At 41.5% G+C, this 21,026-nt stretch overlaps 1 protein-coding gene across 1 annotated transcript in view; it reads right to left on the reverse strand.

The window, feature by feature from the left end:
* Window positions 1–2,494: 2,494 nt before the first annotated feature.
* PINX1 (PIN2/TERF1 interacting, telomerase inhibitor 1) overlaps window positions 2,495–21,026 on the reverse strand; it is a 58,757-nt gene continuing 40,225 nt past the window's right edge. Inside the window, exon 7 of the mRNA XM_010020799.1 lies at window positions 2,495–3,100. Coding sequence (XP_010019101.1) covers window positions 2,495–3,100 — 606 coding nt within the window. The remainder of the gene's footprint in view (window positions 3,101–21,026) is intronic.

Here is a 21,026-nt window from a genome sequence, read left to right on the forward strand (position 1 = left end):
CTGCTTGTTTCAAATGCTAGTCTGTTATGATTTCCCCCTTTCCCCCCCCACTCATATTCTGCACATGCTATTTCTTTTTGAACTTGAAGCACATTAAAATCCCACATTTTCTGGTATAGACAGAAATTCCCACTACTTGTACAAATAGAGAATCTTCTATTTGTAGCCAGCATTTCAACCTGAGCCAGATTTAAATCTTAGGTATTTGGTACTTAACTGCAGTAACACCATGTATTTAAAAATGTATTCCTGGGTTTATTCTTCCTATAGCTAATACTGGAATCTGGCCAAACACTCCTAAGAATTAGCACATAGAAACCTATGGAAGATTAATGTAGAGAACAAACAAATAAGCCCAGCAGTACTTGGAGAAGAAAACCATACTCCTCGACTAGCACCTTTTTAAATTGAAATCCCTGAAAGACTGTGAAGTGTAACTGAGTAAGAGTTAAAAAAAATATTGGAAACAAACAGGGTTTTTGGCTTTTGCTGACCAACAAAAATCCAAATTTGTGGTGAGCAAGAGATGAGAAGCACTGCTTTGCAGGGGACCCACAAAACTTTGGATGCTTCAATGCGACATGAAAAATTATTCTGCTGTATTCTTTTGCTGAGAAGACTATTTTTTTTCACCTCGGGCATGAAGCTTACTCACAACTCTATAGCAACCTCACGGTATTAAGTGGTATTTCATTTAGGGAAGTCGGGGAATAAGCCCAGTTGTAGCAGCATCAAAATGGCTAATACTTGCACAGCACTGAAAAGCAAATGCTACTCTAAACACAGAGAAAGGCATCTTGTTCTGCCTTAGAAGTAAAACTACAGTAATTTTGCTGTAATGAATGAGCATGTCCCGAGGGCAAGAGAGGTGCATTGCAACCCAAGATATCTCAGAAAGGAAGAGTTCAGCTGCAGCTAAAACATCTGAAGCCATGTGGACTGTGTAGTGCACACTTTAGTTTCACTGGACAATAAAGGCAGCTTAAGGAAATTTTTCATATTAACATCTGCATCTTGACAATGTTTTAAACCATGTTAAGTAAATCAACAGAGCCAAGACAATAAAAAAATGTACCCATTTTATTCAGCAGTGCAGGCCAGTGGGATGTTTTAGATTTACACTGATGAAACACAGCCAGGCCTGGAGTCAAATGAACAGCTAATGATGTGAATTCTGGTCAGCCACTCCAGATTATGGCATGAGAACCGGCTGGCTTTCAGGACTGTGCTGTCCCTTTGCTGTGGCTAAACCAGTATCAGAATCAGACGCCAGGACGGTGAATGCTTCTTCCCATTCCAATGCTTTACTTCCATGCTCGCTGATCTCTTCTGACAGCTCTTAGCTGAGTGGTATTAATATGTCAAAATTCATGCTGAATGTTAAATATCTCATACAAAACTGGTTATGGTAGTGCTGAGTTCCAGCATTGTTTAGTTCCAGGTTTGCAATTAGAAACAAGCTATAATTTGATTATAAACCTAAGTTGCAAGTTGTCAGTAAGTGGCAATACTAATGCATCGACCACCTATACTTTTAAAATCCACTTGGTCCCTAATTTCAGAAAACAAGCTCTTGCTCTATCCAAGACAATTTTTGAATGTCAGATGCATCACTGAAGGTACCCTGAATGTTCCCTGAGGACCAAAGGTTTAGATATGGCTAATAAAGGCATAGCTTCTTTAGCTTTGTTGCAAAGTTACAATTGCTTGAGAATAGTAAACTGGCTAGGAAACAAACGGAGGTATTTTTATTTCATTCTTTAGTACTGACACTCAGGTGTAAAACTTTAATTAGAACAAGTATTTTGGCAAGAAACAACATTTATTTTCTATGTAAATGGAGATCAATGAAAAAATTAGACATGACTTTGCAAAAATCAGTGAAAAAAATACATGTAGCTTTGCAAAACCTCTCCTGTTTCCAGAAGCAGAGCTGGGCTGCCACAAGTGAAAACAGTTGCTTTAATAATAAAGACAGCAGTAGGGAGAATTGTCCTTTTTTTCCTGGATTGAGAAAAACACAGTGTGAAGCAGCAGGTAGTAATTCACTGCCTTTCCCAGTCTTAACCACAGTGGTTAAAAACAGGTCTGATTTTGCTTGCTGTTACCTGACTTGGATAGAGTTGCACCAGGGCGAATGTGGGCTGAAGGCAGCACAGGGTCTGCTGTGTTACAACAAATATGCAAAGCCACTAAGGTGAACCGTCTGCCATACTGCAAGAGGCAAAGTCAAACTATTCTTTATCAAGTCCTGCTTTGCAGTCACGCAAGCCTTGGCCTTACACGTGGATACCTTTTTTAATAAGGCACTGAAGCTCACATTGATCTGTTATCATATTCTCCCTTGAAAGAACTATATTTAAACAGTCTGTGGTTTCTGTTAGATGTAGAGCAGCGTGCTCAAGTCTGGATCACAAGTGGTGTCTGGCTGGTGTGTTTACACAGACTTCTCTAACTTGCAAAGGTTCAAATCACCTCAGTCACAGCTTGACTCTTAAATGTGCTTGCAGTGCTTCTTTTTCTTTCTCTGTGCTGCTTCGATACACTCATCTGTCTCTTCTTTTTGCCTTTTGTGTTTCTTTTTGTGGCGTTTCTTTTGCTGTGCTTCACAGTCCTTTACACTTAGATCTTCACCATCAGCTATTCCTGTATAAATTTCCCCATTGGCCAGATTTTCATCGCAACTAATGCTTTCCCCTTCATGCTGCTCTTTATGTTTCCTTTTCTTTTTCCTTGAGTGACATTCATTTAACGGAGCATCCAGTTCCTTGTCATTCAAGCTACTTATCTTTGACTGTTTCACTTTTGGTTTCTCACAATGCTCTGTACTCTCGGCCTCATCTCTCGTCTGCTTCTTCTTTTTCTTTTTGACTTTGGTTTTCAGTTCTCCTGAAGGCTCCAAAGCTTTATCAGCTGTTGGGCTGGAATTGTCTACCTTTTTTTCTGTGTCATTCTGGGATCCCTTCAGTTTTGCCATGCGCTTGGCGAAATATTCGTGTACAGTGAGAACGCTCTTCACTGTATTGTAACCATCTGCAGGCTCAGATAGACAGCAGTTTCCCTGCTTCTCTTCCTGAGACTCAGGACTGGCAATATCCTCCTGCAGGGGAACAAAGAGAAGCAGGAGCGAGAGTCAGAAATAACGGCTTTAAACATAATGGTGGGGTTTTTGCACACTAATAAGAAAAATATTAACAAACAGTATGGTGCTTTGAAAATTAATTGCAAAAATATAGACTTGGGCAGAAATGAGAGGCAGCCCTTAATGCAAATGTTGGTGTAGGTTTAGGGAGAAGAGGTGGCAGTATGGATGGCGGCAAGAGAATACAGAATTCAATTCTCTGTTGGTTTAAATTTCTTGCTGTTTACCTACTCCTGTGCAGCTCATGCAGATTATGTATAATACTATCATACTCAAGCGTATCACACTCACTTTGCAAAGGCACATGTCTCTACAAGACATAAACCAACATGAAAAATAACACAGTACGATTTATTAGCCTATGGCGTAAAGGAAATCCCATGCCTGGAGTACCTCTAAAGCCAAGTGCAAGAACTTATGATATACGGAGCAATCCAGCACTGATGCATCTCTTCCATCTTATCTGATCTTCAGAAATGTTTGTTTCACAGCTGGTTTACTGTCATTGTGTCCTACATGTTGTTATTTAAACATGCTCCATTTGATCATACATTATCAGATGGCAAAAACAACATCACAGGTTAGATCTTACAAGGCTTCTGCATACACAAAATAAATAGCTGCTGAACTCTAGCTGCAGGTGAGCATCTATAAAAAGAGTCTAGTACTTAGAAAGTAAATATAAAACAATGAGCAAAGTACAGCTATGGAGCTGAATGTCATGTACAGCATGAAGAGAACTGACTCTGAAAAAGCTGCAAATGCAACAAGGTGAAAATACATAACTTGTTAAATTATCTGTGACTTACAAAATAAACAAGCCAAAAAGGCAGCTGAAATTCAGACTTGTTTACATGGATACTGAAGCACTCAAAAATAACCCTCTGTGGCACATCCTTTTGCTTGGCAAAAGTCACAAATGACTCCTGGAAATGTCCCAAATTTTACATTGTTGTGTTTTTTTAACCCTCATATGAACTGCAGGTAATCAAGCACACCCTGCCTGATGGGAAAAGCTGAGCAGGTGGGAATTGTGTAGAATCCTTACCAACATCTGGTCTACATCACACTTCTTGAATGGTAGGTAATCCACAGCTATTATAGTCAAGTGTGGCAAGGCTGACAGAGATATTTCACTGTTTTACCATTCATAAATGCACAGATAGGTCAGAGCATCCACTCTACCCATACATCTTGTATGTGAACTGAAGTGACTATAAAATGCAACCAAATCCAAGCAGCAATATTTCATGCCCACTTTCACTGGCATAAACTGATACACAGGGTGAAGGCCAGCAGAGAACTGGGAGATACAATATCACTTATCTCAAAACTTTATGGTTATTGCATGATGGTGTAGATAAGTGATCTGTCTCTCTTCAGGGCATCATTAAACCTGCTAGCTGAAGTGGGGTTTATTAGGGTTTGTGAGTAAGGTTTTGCACATCTGACTCCTTTACTCACATGAGTAGGAAATGCAAAAATTTGTGTCCTTAGTGATGCATTATGAGTAGCGATTTCCTAATATATCTGCTTTCAAGAGAGCTATTCCAGTGGAACGAAAGTAACACTACACTTGAGATTCCAGTAATGTTTGTGTGGGCACTTAAAAAAGTCAGGTACTTTTCTTGTAGGAATACCTTGTAGTGTACCTCCAGGCAAGTTTATGAAGTAACTGAAACTGTTCGGCTTCTGGCAAAGAAGTCTGCAAAGAGATGTTGAGCATGGGGGAAAAAAGCATGTATCTACATACATCTGTAGACACAGTTTGAAAGGGGAGCTGCAATAGAACTTTGATAAGACAGAATCCACAGCAGAAATGGATTGAGCTATGTTTGTTGTCACTCTCTTTTTAATAAGATATACCTCCCAACTCAACAAGCAGCATTGGTGTGGATCAAAAATAGATGCCCTGCTAAAGCAGAGTTAAAAAGGTCACTTTTCTCTTACCCACAGCAAGACTCTGACACCTTGTATTGCAAAATGACAAACAGTCTCCGGGGTTTTCTGCCACAGATGCCTGCCAGAGCAGTTTCCCTCCCCACCCCAATATGTAAAATGTACTTGTGACCAGAACACCAATTACCCCCTGGCCAACCAGGAAAAGATTTTCTCATTCCCTTGGTGACTTCAAGTCCTGACAACTTAATTACTGTAACTGAAAGCAAATATTACTTGAGCTCTACACATTTATTTTATAAAATATATTAGGCATTAAAAAAAAATTCCTTTGGTTAGGCTGAGGAGTTCAGAAGGTATGCATGATCCCAGAAAATAAGAACCTTGCTCAGGAACTCTTTATTGATAAGAATTTTAATAACCACGGCTCACTGAACACAGAACTAACAGGGCATGGAGACAAGCAAAGAGGTGCCAACCCTAGAAAACCTCTCAGTTTAGGAAAAGCTTATGTGAAACCATAAATCACCTGGAAGGGCTGTTAAATGCCAGAAGTGTTCCCCCTCCCATGATGTACCTGTCCTAGTAGCCATGGGAACACCACTGAAGTTTAAACATAGGTTTTCTAACTTCTGCACAGGAGACTCACAGTTTATGCAATTCCTCCCCTGCTTGTCCCAACACACACATATAGAAGTTTCAAAGAAATATAAGATCTGCATACTCAGATGTGTACTGTGTTGCTGCAACTCCTGAAAAGCAATTTTTTACACAAGATAAAAGATAGAAACACTCCTGCTCCAAAGAGCTGATGATCACATAAAAGGAAAAAAGCAATTGTGCTGTAGCTGATGGAAGGCTTGAAGAGTGCACTTTGGAGGAGACATGTTTGTCCACACCATAAATTCCAAAATGAACAACAAAATTGGTCTGAGAAGCTGAGGTTACAAAGAGTCGTGAATACTGGTCTCTAGGGAATTGGTAGGATGATCCCAAGCAAAAGAAAAGGACTGCTTGAAGTACGGTGTTAAATGTGGAATGATTAAGAGGAAACAATAGGAAAATTCAAGGAGAGGCTGGGAAGTGCACAGGAAAAGATGAAGGTCAATTATAGCCAGAAGTCCCCTGTAAATATCATCTGCTTATGTAATTAGCTAAATGTATGGAAAACAATTTGAAGCACATAAAGCACTCTGACTACCACCGTGGTTTTTTTCTGCCTGCTCTCTTCACTTGAGACACACAATACTGATTCAATCATTAAGTTAGCACACTAAACTTAAGAGAGTGAAATCCTGGTTCTCTTGGTTCCTGGGGGATCAGGGTTGTATGTCTAAGGCATCCCGCTCTCAGAGCACCTTTCAGCTGCAGTTATTCAGTGAATTAAAAAATAGGGGAATACGGTCACTTATATAAGCAATTCACATCACATCGTGAAAACAGTTTGGCAACAGTAGAAGCCCAAAGTGGAAAGTAATTAGGCACCTCATGAAATCAAATGAGTTTGAAACTCAAATATGTTTGGAGATTTAATATCTTAAGTTGAATAATTAAAATCCATAACGAAAAGCTGCATCCACATGTTACTTTGGGAGGAAAAGCAAGATAAAACCAATCAGCAAAGACAATGGTTGCCCATACATAAGCAACAGAAGCCACTTGCATTAATTCAGTGAAGTTTCCGTCCTCTTCAGACTGCAAATGTTTCTGTCCTAGCACTTAAAGCTTAGAGTAGGGGAATAAAAAAATCTGCTATAGTCTCAGATCTGCCACACAAGAACTACAACTGCTTAAGTCCAAGTAATTTCACATGCCTTTGCCTCCTCATCTGCAAATGAGGGGGTACTAATTTACAAGCAATTTTGTTAGCCTAAATTCACAAAAATGACACAAAAGTACAGAAGGGGTGAGCATAAAGGCAGAATAAAGCTAAACTGTAATTTCAGTAGATTCTCACTTAAATTACAGAAAATGGGCTAGATGAAGTAAGTAGAAGCTAAACCTCTAGCCTGAATTACAAGGCAACCACACGATCATTCAGAGCTTTAAAATGCATCAACCCTTTCTGCAGTCTGTTGAACCACAGTGATTAGCGACTTTTCTTGAGAAACCATAACAATAAGATTAATATAATCCAGTTCTATTTCTGCTGCTTCAGATCCTCACTGCAGAGGTGTGTTGGTATGTTGCAGTGCACAAAACTTGACAGGCAAGAACTGGGGGCATCCCTGTATCTTTCTAAGGCAGGTCTAGCTCTAATGGAGAGAAGCACAGCAGATTATTCATGAAGAGTCACTCTGGAGCTCTGCAGACATTAAGAATGACAGAGTCTTGCTTTAAGGAGTTGACAAGTTCAAGTTAAGTATAAGCATAAACATTTGGACTGGGATCAAACAGGCAAGAGAGTGAACAAAGACTTGTAGCAGTATGAGTTTAAGCAGGATTAAAATAAATGCATGCATAAATAAGGCCACGTACCATCAGTTCTGAAGTCAATTCTGGCATAAGAACAGGTACCCAGGAGGCTTTAATGTTTTCAATTTACCTGATTAAGATTGGTATACTGCAGACAGCATCTTATGAAGAACTAACGATAACAGACTTCCAATAAAGAAAGGGCTGATGCAAAGAGAAAAGGGGGCAATTCTTCCTGTGCTTATGAGGAAGAGAACAAGCAGCAGCAGTAGATGTAAATTACCAACATGAAACTCCGCTACTAGGAGTAATCTATCAGTAGGTATGTGAAGCCTCAACAACCACTGGGAGTCTCAACCACGGAAAGCAACTCAGACAACTATCAGGAAAGCGTTAGGTAGAGTTCATCCTTGCTTGGAACAGAAAACGGAAGATCTGGACTCTAGAAGCATCTTCCACTCCTATAACGCTTTAAAAATCTTAAAATAGGCATACATATTGCCCTCCTAGTAATAAAAGAGGGTTTAATGAAAGAGATGAAAAGCAGAAACACTAAACCTGAAAAGAAATGGTAAAAAATCAGGTCACCTGCAACTGCCTTTTTTTGTCGATCCTGGAATTCTCATCACCAGAATACCTCACATAACCATAGTAAGGTTTAATTATACTACTGTTTATAATGAGTGCCAATATAGCAAGGAATCCACTTATGGGAGAAATGGAATGAAAATCCTGCATGTCTAATACCTGGCTGGGCTGTATGACATGGTAGCACTTTTTAAAAGGTCAAGTTCCAATTACTGTAGAACAGCACTTTCCTCCTGTTTGACTCCATTAAAATAAATTCTGTTCTAGAATACATTGAAAAATCAGCTACTATCTTGCAGTTGGATATTAACTACTATATTACATGTGAACTGTCAGCTGTCTCTTACCCAGGAAGGACAAGGAGAAAGGTTAGGACTTAACTAATGGAAAACGGTCAAGGAAAAACCTTCTTAACAAAACCCAACCATTTTCTCCATTTTTGCTACATGTGCCTCCATCCACAACTACAAAGGAAAGAGCAGTCAGATTGTTCCTCTTGCAATTAAAAAGGCAAAAGAATTTTATATTAGTAAATCTCTGCCTAGAATAATTTTGGAGTTATTTACAGAATCATTGATCCCAGAGAAGCTGTGGCTGCCCCAGCCCTGGCAGTGTTCAAGGCCAGATTGGACACAGGGGCTTAGAGCAACCTGGTCAAGTAGAAGGTGTCCCTGCCCGTGGCAGGGGGTTGGAACTGGAAGAGCTTTAAAGTCCCTTCCAAACCAAACCATTCTGTGATTCTATGATTGACTGGAAGTGATGCCTGGAGGTCTTCACTCCAGTCTCTGGTTTGGAGCAGGACTACTACCGATGCTAGACCCAGTCAGCTTTTTGTTGCAGAGTCATAGAAACCTCCAAGGATGGAGTTTCCACAATCCTTCAGGATAGCCGTTCCGATGCGGCACTGTATCCTTGTGAGGAGATTTTATTACCACATAACAGCACCCATTTCATCCCACTGTAAAAATCTATATGTGCCTGGTATTCAAGTACATTTACACTGAATCTGCTGACTCTATTTTTTATTTTAAATTCTGTGGTGATGTGTTTCTATTAAAACTGCATTCAAATACTCACCGGCTGCCTTGTAATAGTATTTTACATTTTTGCCAAAACCTCATCCTGTACTTCAGATAGTGGCAAATTTTAGCATTTTCATTCATTCTTGTAATTCACACATTATTACTGCTAAAATAGAAAGCCACCATCTCTTTTGCTGAATGTATCTCTACTTATCCAAAATGCCATTTGCTTGTCATATAAACTGTAATTTTTCACTCTTGTACAACGTACTGGATCCCAGCCTGTTTCCATCAATGAAACAGGAGCCGTACAATAAGCTGTGATTCTCTGCTAGGTTCTGCCTTCAGCCTGAAAACAACAGCATAACAGGAAGCAACAGGGTTGCAAAAGTGCAACAGATTAAATTTTGGCCAGAGACTTGATTACAATGATAGTCATGGGAATTCATTCCAGCTGTCATTATCAGATCCTGGTCAGTCCTACAGTACTAACAGTTATAGTATTAGGAGTTACAACACCTGTATTTCTAATGTCAGCTTGGGAACTCTGACACCGTGGTCACACAGAGCACACAAACTTCCTCCTACTGTTCTTACACTTTTCAGGAAAAAAAAAAAAGCATTCATTTCAGTTTTAGCAAACAAAGGCAGCGAGTAAAATCCACGAGCAGAAGGCAGCCTGTGAAAGGCAAAGGGAGAATACTCACAGTGAGATAACACACAAGAAGTGTGGAAGACTGAGGGCACACAGGGAAAGAATCAGCAAACTCCAGAGAAGAAAAATCCTTTTCTCATCTTGAAAGAGACACTTAAATATCCTTGTGACATCTCATTTCACTCTAGCTACACTGCTGAGGCCAGCAAAACCTCTTTTCCTTCGCATTTCCTTGCAAATTACATCTGTGCATTAGACTGAATATAAACAAAACTAAAGGAAGAGATTTCCCTTAGGATCTCTCTATTGGCATGATACAGAGATCCAAACATAGTGACTTCATCTTCCCAGAAGCACCTAAATCAATTCTAAACCGTCCTGTTCTCACCTTGAATAACAGAGGAAGTATGGTACGGCAAAGTGAGCACGGGACTGGGAAGGTCACGTTTCCCAAGTTTTCTTCCCAGCTGGTGGGAAACCCTGGAGAAGTTATTCCCTCCAGCTCTAGCATTGGTTATCAAAGCACAAAACATGCTTTATCAACTATATGAAATTTGCAGCAGAGCTAAGAGTTTTAGTAAGTGTTTGTAAAATGCTTTGAGATCCTTCAGAGAGGTAGCACAGATGTGCAAGGAACTAGGCAAATACTGAAATAACCCCACTGTTCTACTCAGCTGGCATTGCTAAGTGGCTATGACACATGTCAGCAAACAAGACACATCACATCTGTTCTGTGATATACCCATATATAATCATATCATCAAGAGAATCAAACATAGTATTTTAAAGGAGCAGGCAGGACTAGATTAGATTTTGGAAGAAGTTCTTCCCTGTGAAGGAGGTGAGGCCCTGGCACAGGTTGCCCTGAGAAGCTGTGGCTGCCCCATCCCTGGCAGTGTTCAAGGCCAGGTTGGACACAGGGGCTTGGAGCAACCTGCTGTAGTGGAAGGTGTCCCTGCCCATGGCAGGGGGTTGGAACTGGATGAGTTTAAAGGTCTCTTCCAACCCAAACCATTCTGTGATTCTATGATTCCTGAATTAAGGATTTCTTCCTATACCCCACAGATACAGAAGAAATTGAATGGACCACATGGCCAGCCAAACTGTGAATACAAGCAAAGGTAATAACAAGGGATCTGAAGATTTAAGATGCCGAGATAAGCCACTGAGAGGAAGGATGCAATAAAAATCCCTGGGAGTACCCAGAGGAGAGAAAGGAGTTTTGGTAAGAATTCTGAGAGCAAGCACAGTCAGCATCACAGCTTGGCTTCTGGTGGAGGAAACTACACATAAAAAAAATCTCAAAATAAAACCTGCCTTTGCAGAACTTCATTTCTATCTCTTTTCTAATAATAAATGTAGAAAAGCTGTGTATAAATAAAGTGCTTCTAGGAGCATTTGAAACAGATAATTCAAATGGCCAAACCTGCATTCCTTTCCCCTTCCCCTTAGAAAATGCTTCTGAAAAGGAAAACACACACTTGAAACTCTTCCGCTTCTTTGCTCTGAGAGGGTAATATGCTAGAGAGCTGATCCACGTATCAAAATCAAGACAGACCTCTGTGCAAGGGTACAGACATTTCCTGTTTTTCAGCACAAGCAGGGGCTGCGAAGCTGCTGAGAAATACCTTGTGTCCCTTTTAGTCCCTTATTTGTTAAGTGTGCCTTCATCATGACTTGGTTCCTTTGCTCCAAGCAGGTGCGAAGAAGTATTCGTAGCACAGGAAAATGAATCAGAACATTACAATTTAGAGCAGAATACACCATAAACACAGCAGAGCCCTCCTGCCTGAAAGCGTGTGGCCTAAAAGATGTAGAAAAACAAGACAAACAGCAAGAGAACCGAAATCTGAAATACAACTGCATGGATGTGAATGCACTTTTTTTTTTCTCTCCCATCTGTTAGGGTCTGAAGAAAAGTTTGTTTGAGGAAAGGGTTTTATATTTCAAGAAATCTCACTCATGCAGTGTACTTGCAGTTCATATAGATCTTATTCTTGTTTTCAAGAATTCACATAGTGCAGACTCGCAACTACAACCAAGCCTGGTACAAACTCCCCACAGCTTTCTTTCATTAATCTCTGCATTTTATTTCATTGCTGCCTTTAGTTTTAGTGCTTCCTTGCACAACTATTCAGACAACTCAACTCCTCAGATCAATTCAACCTAGCACTCATCCTCTCCCCACAAACCAAACCAACTCTTCTATCCTGTGCTACATAATGCCACTCCATCTTCAAACACAGATGTGTTTTACTAACCATATTGCCCGTGTCCTACTGTACCCTTTTACTATCTGGTATGTGTAACATCCTGCCCTTGTTCTGTCCATCATTTTATTGCAAGCTCTCTGGGGAAGCAATTAGCCCACAAGTGAGTACTATATAACATAATTAACAAATAATAACCACCGAGAAATGTAGGCCAAAAATGCAGAGTTATCAGAGCAACATTTCTGCAGAGACTTGTATTGTTCTGTATTCACTTGCAGCGTTAGCTTCCAAGTTCCTGGAGGCACGTATTATACTCCAAGCAGCATAAAAGCAAAGCTGAACACTGTGCTTTAAAGAAGACATAAGATGTTCTGACTTTATGTGGATTTATGGGCTTTACTATTTTTCCACATTAATTAACATTACCAGTAGTATGTATTTACACAGAACACTACAGTTAATAGAGTTCAGAATTCAAGGTGAAAGGCTTATAATTTGGTTCTAAATTAACTTTGGCAATGATAGTATCAAATGAAGGAAAGACAGGATGACTGTACCCATGAGCAAGATGCAATGCAAACTTTGCAAGTGACCTCATTTAGTATGGAAAAACTGCTTGAGGAGGCAAGGACAGAACCTCCATTCTTGGGTATTCACCCCCACACTCCAGAAACAGCTTGTAGTGAATGGCAGCAATTGTTGCTGTCCTAACACAGAAAACCTAAAAACTCCCTCTTACTTCCGCAGGAAATAAAAGATTTCCCATTCCTGAGGCTTCCTACTGTAGGACAGGTATTTCAGCATCTTGCACACTTGCTAGAAAGTGTAGAGTCCTGAGTATCCCTTGAATGCTCTCCTGTCACTTTGACACTGAAAAATAAGTCTGGCTATTAAGGTACCAAAGCAATTAGACAAAGGTTTCTAATAAACCTGAAGTAGACTTCCCACTTCACGGGGACCTATGGAGCTAAGGAAGCATAAAGAAGGATGAAAGAAGCAAAAGGAGAAAGGATCAGTTTGGGGTGGTTATTGGGATAAAGAAAAATAGTCCTTGGGATGTACGGAGTTGAAAAAATGTTCAGGAAAGAAGAGGAAGTATGTGATTACATCTCCGTATTTCTCATCCTTGACTATGTTGGCAACAGCGACCATACTCAGAAATACTGATTTTAGATCTGGCAATAGCTGATCTTGTCTTGAAACACCAAATGAAAGTGGTCCCTACTGAGAACATGACAGTGAACAGTACATCTCAGCCACAAAGCAGGTGGAAAACTTGTCGTCAAGCAGTTGGCACTATTTTAGGGTAATCCCTGGAGATTATAAGTGTCAGCCAGCATAACCTATACAGCTTTGTAGCCTGAGCAAGACAGAGCATGTATGCTGTGACCGGTAACAAAGATGCTGGCTTTTCATGGTCAGTTTGTGAAATCTGCTCTCTGGCAGAACTTTGGCTCTACCAACCTGCAAAACAACTCATCTGTTTTAACCTATCCATGAAGAATAGCTAAGATCAGCATGTATAGTTTCTACATTACCAAGGCTGGCTTCAATGACAAAGAAAATCTTAACTATCCAAGTGAAGAAGACAAGTCCTGTGCTTCAAAACTGATTAATACCCATACGACATTGAGACAGTTTGTACCCTCATAGTCAGGGTCTTATCTCAGCTTTTCTGCTTGTAGGCAATCCAGCTTTGAGCTTCCAAGCATTAAAGGTGAAAACATTTGGTATATTTGTGTTTCACATCTGTACCAGGCCAGACTGCTCTTGGGTTTACATTACTTTCCTCCCCTGGGAATAAAAAGCCTCACTTTCCACCTTCAAACCCCTCCTCAGACTCCATTTCCTTTGGCTGGCTTTTCACGGCTGACCTTTGTATTTCTGCTTTGCTTTTCTTGCCTCCCTTTGACTTTTGCACCTTGCAAACCACAGCTTTCATTTCACACCCATTCTTGCTGCTTCCTCCTTACCTTTTATTTTTTCTGATGGTTCCTTCTGTAATTTTGACCCGGGTGAGTTTTACAGACACACATGTCTTTCATTATGCTAAGTATTAGCTTTATGGTACCACATAAAGACTTAGCAGTAATGTAGAAAATGACAATGAGAAAATCCCCATGCCCCGTAATTCCAAATAGATTTCCTAGGATTTTATTATTAACATTTTATGTAATGCCCTAAGGGGAATGAAGTGCTCTGTGGTTGCCCAGCAAACCACACAAAACACATAACCTGTGCCTCAAGGGACTTGCAGGATAAAGCTGTGAGTGGGTACAAAACAACACAAATAATTGCTAGGTAGGCAATCCTGCAGGCAGCGTGTGTATTCCAAGCCGGAATGTCTTGTGGCAGAGGAACTTCGAAAAAGGAGTGGAAATGGGATGCTCTGATAAGAGCTTAACAGCAAACTGCTCCAGGAATAAGCAGTAAAATGAAGGGAAGACTCAAGAGGGCATGTCAAATTAAAGGAAAGACCAGTTTGCTCCCAACATCTCATTGGTCCTAATACTCTGCTGTCACAGGTAAGCAAAGACTAACAGTGGAAGCCACAGCTGCTGTCTCTGGTTCCTCAGCCATGTCACGGGAAGCAGTTCTATTGAGAGGTAAATGGTGTTGGTTGGGGTCTCAAATGCTCAGTGGAAGGCTTGGAGTAGTTCACCTACATGACCTACATGTCCTGAAGCAGAGAGAAACCAGATGCCAGACAGCACAGAAATTCTTGCTTTATGTTGAGCATTAAAAAGGTGTAGAGAAAAGAGAAGACCCTTGCCCAACAGACCAAGTGGCCTAGCATTTAGCAAAGGAGCAGAAGCTTTCAAAGATTTTGTTTACCTGCAATTGGACTCTTAACAACCCACCTCTAAAAGCTGCTTTCTTCTTTTGCTTTACCTCCTTTCAGTCACCTTCCTACTACCCTGCTCTCCTTTCATTAGACAAGTCCTCTGCTAATCCCTTCCGCTGCCTGCAAAGCTGGGTGGTCCCTCCATCTTGAGCATAGCTCCACCACCAAGTCAGCCAGCCTCAAATCTCGGCAGTGATCCAGCAATGCCAGCTCAGGTTTAGTTCTTCCCCTCATTACCACACACTTAATGCCACAAGAAAAGCAGAGGGGTGGAGCCACGGAGTTTTTAAAGAAGTCATTCCAAGCACAGGTGAAGGTCACGGCTACCCCAAGCTCAGAGCTACAGTTTTCATTAAAAAAAAAGATAGTTGTAGTAACTCTAAGCAAAGCAGTTTGGTTTCCTGTGGCTTTGCATCTTGTGGCTGGATGACCCCATATCTAATGAAGTGCAAGTTCTGACAGAAGCTGTTCCTGTGGTTATGGCATTCATAACAGCTTTCCTCTGTGTGGACTCTCTGATGTCTAATAACATAGTTCATCCCAGCTGGGAAAACAATTTGTCTTTCTTTTTTATGAGACCATTTCTTTTCACAAAAAGTAGCAACGTAGTATTTGTAGGGCTGCTGTCTGCCTATGTAATGTGGTTAACATCAGTGAGAGGATGGAACAGACAAACAGACTAATCATGTACGCTTAATTGACCTGGAAGCCAGGCTAAAAATGAGGTAGCACTTCAAGCAGTTGAAATGATAGCAAAAGAAATTCAGCATTGATAAAATAATGCACTTTGGTGAAAGATAACCTAAGATCAAATAGTACAAACGTTAGGAAGCTAGTATGTATTTCAGTAGCCCCTCTAGCCTGATACTGCTCCTGACAGTTCTGCACATCTAAAATGTGGTATATACATTCATAGCTGGACAACTTTAAAAGCAGCCTATCACACAGATACAGGTTAAAAGGAAAAACTGATTAAAAAAGTCTGAAGTCCCCAACAGTAATGCACCAGTACTGCTTAGTATTCACTTTCCTTAAACTGGTTTCTCAGACATACCTCCTTCACGAGAACATGGTTTGTGCTAAAAGGCACGTGTGGATTTAAGATGGAATTGAGGCTCAGCGAGTAACAGGAAAACACTAATGACAGTATAAACAACCACAAAAGATGATTTAGAGTAACTGGCTGATTTTGTGTTGAAGTAGATGAGAGGCAGTCACAGAGTCTGCTCCACCACTTCTGCTGCAGAGGAAATCACCTCTGGAAAAGTGGCATAACATACAAATGGAAGTGGTGAGGGTAAGGTGCAGATGGCAACCATTAACACGACTATTTTTGCAGCAATCAACACCTCTTGAAATAAAAAAAGAATCCATGCTAAGTCATAGGTGGTAAGAAGCCAACACATCACTAAAGAGGAAGAATTGTTCAATTATTATTCTGGGTATGAGCATTGCAAATGCAGGCACTGACATCCATGTTACAACCTGTTATCAACCGCAGCATGTTGAAGGGATTAAAAGCTAACATAGCACCACCATTCCTCTTAAAATCCTGTGCCAGGTCAGGGTCTTCCAATTCCTCAGCTTAAACATCCATACAGTTGCAACATCAGACTGACTTTCTTTGCTCCTAATGAAAGAGGTGATTTACTTTCGAGCAGCTACACCGTAAAATGTTGATTTAAGCACAAACTGCCCCCCAAATTTAAAGCAAAGGGAAGAAGAATAAAGTGAGGTGTAAAGGAAGATGGGAGTCGAGAGGAAAATCAAAGCAGAGAATTCACTGAGAGGCAGAGATTTTATCAAAGCGATTGGTTCATTAGGCAGAAAATTTGACTGTGCATTAACACTGTACAGTAGTGTTTTTCGTTAGTGAGTTCTTCAGGGCAGACACCTTTGTCTTCATACTTGCAAAACACCAATTAGTATCACGGCCAGACTATAAACAAATCAACATTAAAACAAAGCAGTGAAATAGAACCATTTGTATATCCTGTTGTGCCTGGAGTCACCAGGACAGATTCTACTCTGTGGAGAGAAACCGTATTCTCTTTCCTCCAGTAGTCTTGCCCGTGTGTGCTGCATGTCTGTAGTATTTAAAAAGCAGAAACTTTAATTCATCTCTCTGCTTCGGTTCAGGAGGAGTTCACCAGAGGATGCCACACTGGGAATACTTGCTACACTTCTTGGGTATGTGTACTCAAGCTAGCTCTAAATTATTAACAGTATGCAGGAGCAGAGTCCTCTATAAGCTGCAAAGCCCACCCAGTGTTGCACAAACTGGCTTTCAGGCATCACCGCTTTCCCAACATGACCAGAGGATACCTGTTACATCCTCTGATGGGCTATGGGCATACTTGGGAGTTGAAAGACTACTGGAATGGTACTGAAGGACTATATATGGTAGAAGGAGTCAGTCTTGTCTCAGTCTTGTCCATACGGTTGGACTGTGCATTGAGAGCAGCCCTGAGGAGAAGGACTTGGGGGTGATGGTCAATGTGAAGCTCCCCATGACCCAGCAGTGTGCACTTGAGCCCAGAAACCAGCTGTGTCCTGGGCTGCATCACCAGCAGCGTGACCAGCAGGTCGAGGGAGGGGATTCTCCCCCTCTGCCCCACTCTGGTGAGACCCCCTCTGCAGTTCTGTGTCCAGCTCTGAGGCCCTGACATAAGAAGGACGTGGAGCTGTTGGACTGAGTCCAGAGGAGGCCATGAAAATGCTCCAAGGGCTGGAGAACCTCTGCTATGGAGACAGGCTGAGAGAGCTGGGCTTGTTCAGCCTGGAGAACAGAAGGCTCCAGGGAGACCTTAAAGCAGCTTCCAGTGCCTAAAGGGACTGACAAGAAACCTGGAGAGGGGCTTTGGACAAGGGCCTGTAGGGACAGGACAAGGGGGAATGGCTTTAAACTGACAGAGGGGAGATTGAGATGAGATCTTAGGAAGTTGTTCCCTGTGAGGGTGGTGAGGCCCTGGCACAGGTTGCCCAGAGAAGCCCCTGGTAGTGTTCAAGGCCAGGTCGGACACAGGGGCTTGGAGCAACCTGCTGTAGTGGAAGATGCCCCTGCCTGTGGCAGTGTGGTAGGAACTAGATGAGGTTTAAGGTCCCTTCCAACCCAAATCATTCTATGATTCTGTGACTGGTAAGGGTTCCTAGCACAAACTATCTCCAGAAGTGCAAAGAGGGTTTGTTTTGGAGCAAAACAGCTCATTCACTTCGAAGCAGAGTTTGGAAGGGAATTTACTCATGTGGATGACTGGTTACCAATGTCCAGGAGAGAAAAGGAGGACCAAGTTATACCAGCAAAGGCATACACAGTAACTCAAGAGAACCTAATCCAAAGCCACTGCAATTTTCCCTTTCAACCTGCTGTACCAAATGCAGCATCTTCCTTCACTTCCCACACACAGTTTCTAAACCAGAAAAGCCATTTAATATTGTTTAACCCTGAAGTATGCTCAGAGGGAAGGCCAGATGCAGCAAAAATTTGTTGTTTCAGGATCACAGTAGTGGTTATGATGCCAAACTACAGATTCAGAGCCTGAAAAGCCCCTGATTCACACTAAGGGCTGGTCACACTGTGCTTGCTGTAAGTAGAAAAATAGCAGTTTAAACTAATGATTGAAAAAAACCTGAAAATATGCCAGCCACATCTTTGTCTGGCATGCCAGAAACTATGAAAAATTCTGACCAAGACTACTAGCAGGAATGCATGATTTGGGGTTTACAATTCCTAGAGCAATGTTAAACATAGAATCACAGAATGGTCCGAGTTGGAAGGGACGTTAAAGCTCATCCAGTTCCAAGCCCCTGCCACGGGCAGGGACACCTTCCACTAGACCAGGTTGCTCCAAGCCCCTGTGTCCAAGCTGGCCTTGAACACTGCCAGGGATGGGGCAGCCACAGCTTCTCTGGGCAACCTGTGCCAGGGACTCACCACCCTCACAGTGAATATTTTTTTCCTAAGATCTCATCTAAATCTCCCCTCTGTCAGTTTAAAGCCATTCTCCCTTGTCACTACATGCCCTTGTAAAAAGTCACTCTCCAGCTGTCTCGTAGGCTCTCGATGTTAATGTCAAAGGTTGGAAGAGAACAACAGTATTATCTCTATGTTCTGCTTCTCACAGAAGAGATGAATTAATAACTACATTCTGCAAGTGAAGAATGGTTCCACATCACCTTACACCTTGTCCTGAGAAGCTCTGGTGGCCAGCAGCTTGGTAATAGAAAAAGGTGAGATTCAGAGATCTCACGAAAGAGTTAAACATTCAAACAGGTAATATCTGAATTTTGAAAGACTTTGGCCACCAGAGCTACTTCCCTGCAACAGTTATGAGAAGCTGCTGCCAATGTTAACATCAGAAGGCAGATACTGACAGGTCTTTTTTGCCCAGTCAGATGCTGGTATTGACACCCATTCAGACAAGCCAGTACAAACATGCTTAAAAGGACATTTTCTATAGCAACAGCTTCTCGAGTAACTAAGGAATTTACTGACAGTCATGAAATCTCTGGTAGGCGGGTGGAAGGTGGTGGGGTTAGCTTCCCAAATGTCCTGGGGCACGGAAAAGCTGATGTGACTCACGTAACAACGGTTCCTACCATGCTGCTGAAGCCTGGGTAGTTTGAGAGATGAGTGACAGCCTCCCTGAGCTGTGCAGTATGCAACAGGAATTACTGAAACTTGGTAACATGTCCTTCCGGATGGCGGCCAAGTGATGTGGAGGATGGGTGATAAATTACATTTGCAGGCCAGGCTCCTAATGAGAGGACAGATTTTTGCAGAACCAACAGTTAACTGAATTTTTCTTTACACTCAAAAGCAAATGGTAAGTTTCCTTACACAAGAGTTACTGCTGCCAGAACTCAAAGCAATAAATAGTATCCTTTTTGCGGCAAAGCCCCAGTGTTAGACCTAAACAGGACCAAGCTGTTGTGAAAAAGCAAACCCTGCAAAGAAGTAACAAAGGTACGAATAACGAAGGGTGGGTAGAATTACCATCCAAATTCCTAGCTCTGCATTTTACACCCCAGCTCACAGCACACCATCTAACCAGACATAGTGCAACTCTGTGCTTAATGCAGAAGATAAAACTGATTCAGGGAGAGGAAGCTGATCTAATTCCACAGAGTCTAGGGGAAGGGTAAGATGTGCACAAGGTGCAGTATGTTCCCTCGCACACTGGGATCTTCACACCCAGTGCTCAGAGCAGTTTCCAGTTTTCCTGTCTTGAAGAAAAGGAGATGTGGGTGTATGCTTGGAGCTGACCTCCCAGCTCGAGCTGCTCTGCTTCTCAGAAGACCATCATCAGCATCCCTGTATTTGGAGTTTGAATCTGAAACTGTCAAAATTCATGCCTTCAGTACATCACTAGTTTGAAAACAGAAGAAAAACCTTACTCTCAACAAATTTAATCTGGTCCCAGATTTGCAGCACTCAGATTTTGCAACTTACCCCAGCAGTTGTGCTTGTCTTTAAAGTGGGGCTGAAAAGAATATGCATCCTGAAAAGCTCACAGCCATGTGAAAAACACAGTGTGAAAGGTTCCTACATGATTTTTTTGAACACCAGAAGAAAAGGTCTGGGTAGGTAGCTGCCAGGCTGCTACATACGACAGAGGAGCCAAATCTACAGGGTACAATTTGTGTCTGATTCTTGGGGACTGGAAGAGAACTAGAAAGTTGAGATTATAATGAGATTAATCATAACGACTCTAGGGATCCAATTCATCCCACTGCTGAAGGGTCCTAGAGATGCTTTCTACTATCTGAGCTGCATTTAGGAAGTTATTTGGGGTTCTCTGGGAAAAAAAATCTGACTTGAAGGAGGGAAGAGATAAAAGTTTGCTGGTTTTCCAATCAAAGCCAGCCCATATCAAAGTTATGTGGCCACGAGTTAAGATTAAGGACTGTAGTAAACCTTGAATTCAAGACTAGATCTGAAAAGCTTTGAGATTAAATGTTAATAATTCATACACATTTACTCTCACATTTACTAGGAGTGACTGTTAAAAAAAAATATATATATAAAAAAAAAATCAATCAATCTGGAGGAACCGTTCTGCATCCTGAAACAAAGGGAAAGGATGAGATCATACCTATTTCTTCAGTCTTGGTGAGGTCTTAAAGTTAACATATGAAATAGATGAGGAGACTTGCATTAGCAAGGCATGCCAATGTCACAGCAATAAATAAATGTTCAAATAATAAGGCTGCACCTTCAGCTGATGTGGCAGGGCCTGTCAAACCC

This window comes from Nestor notabilis, unplaced genomic scaffold (assembly GCF_000696875.1).
Source record: "Nestor notabilis isolate BGI_N333 unplaced genomic scaffold, ASM69687v1 scaffold1668, whole genome shotgun sequence".
In the NCBI taxonomy this organism is placed as follows: domain Eukaryota; kingdom Metazoa; phylum Chordata; class Aves; order Psittaciformes; family Psittacidae; genus Nestor; species Nestor notabilis.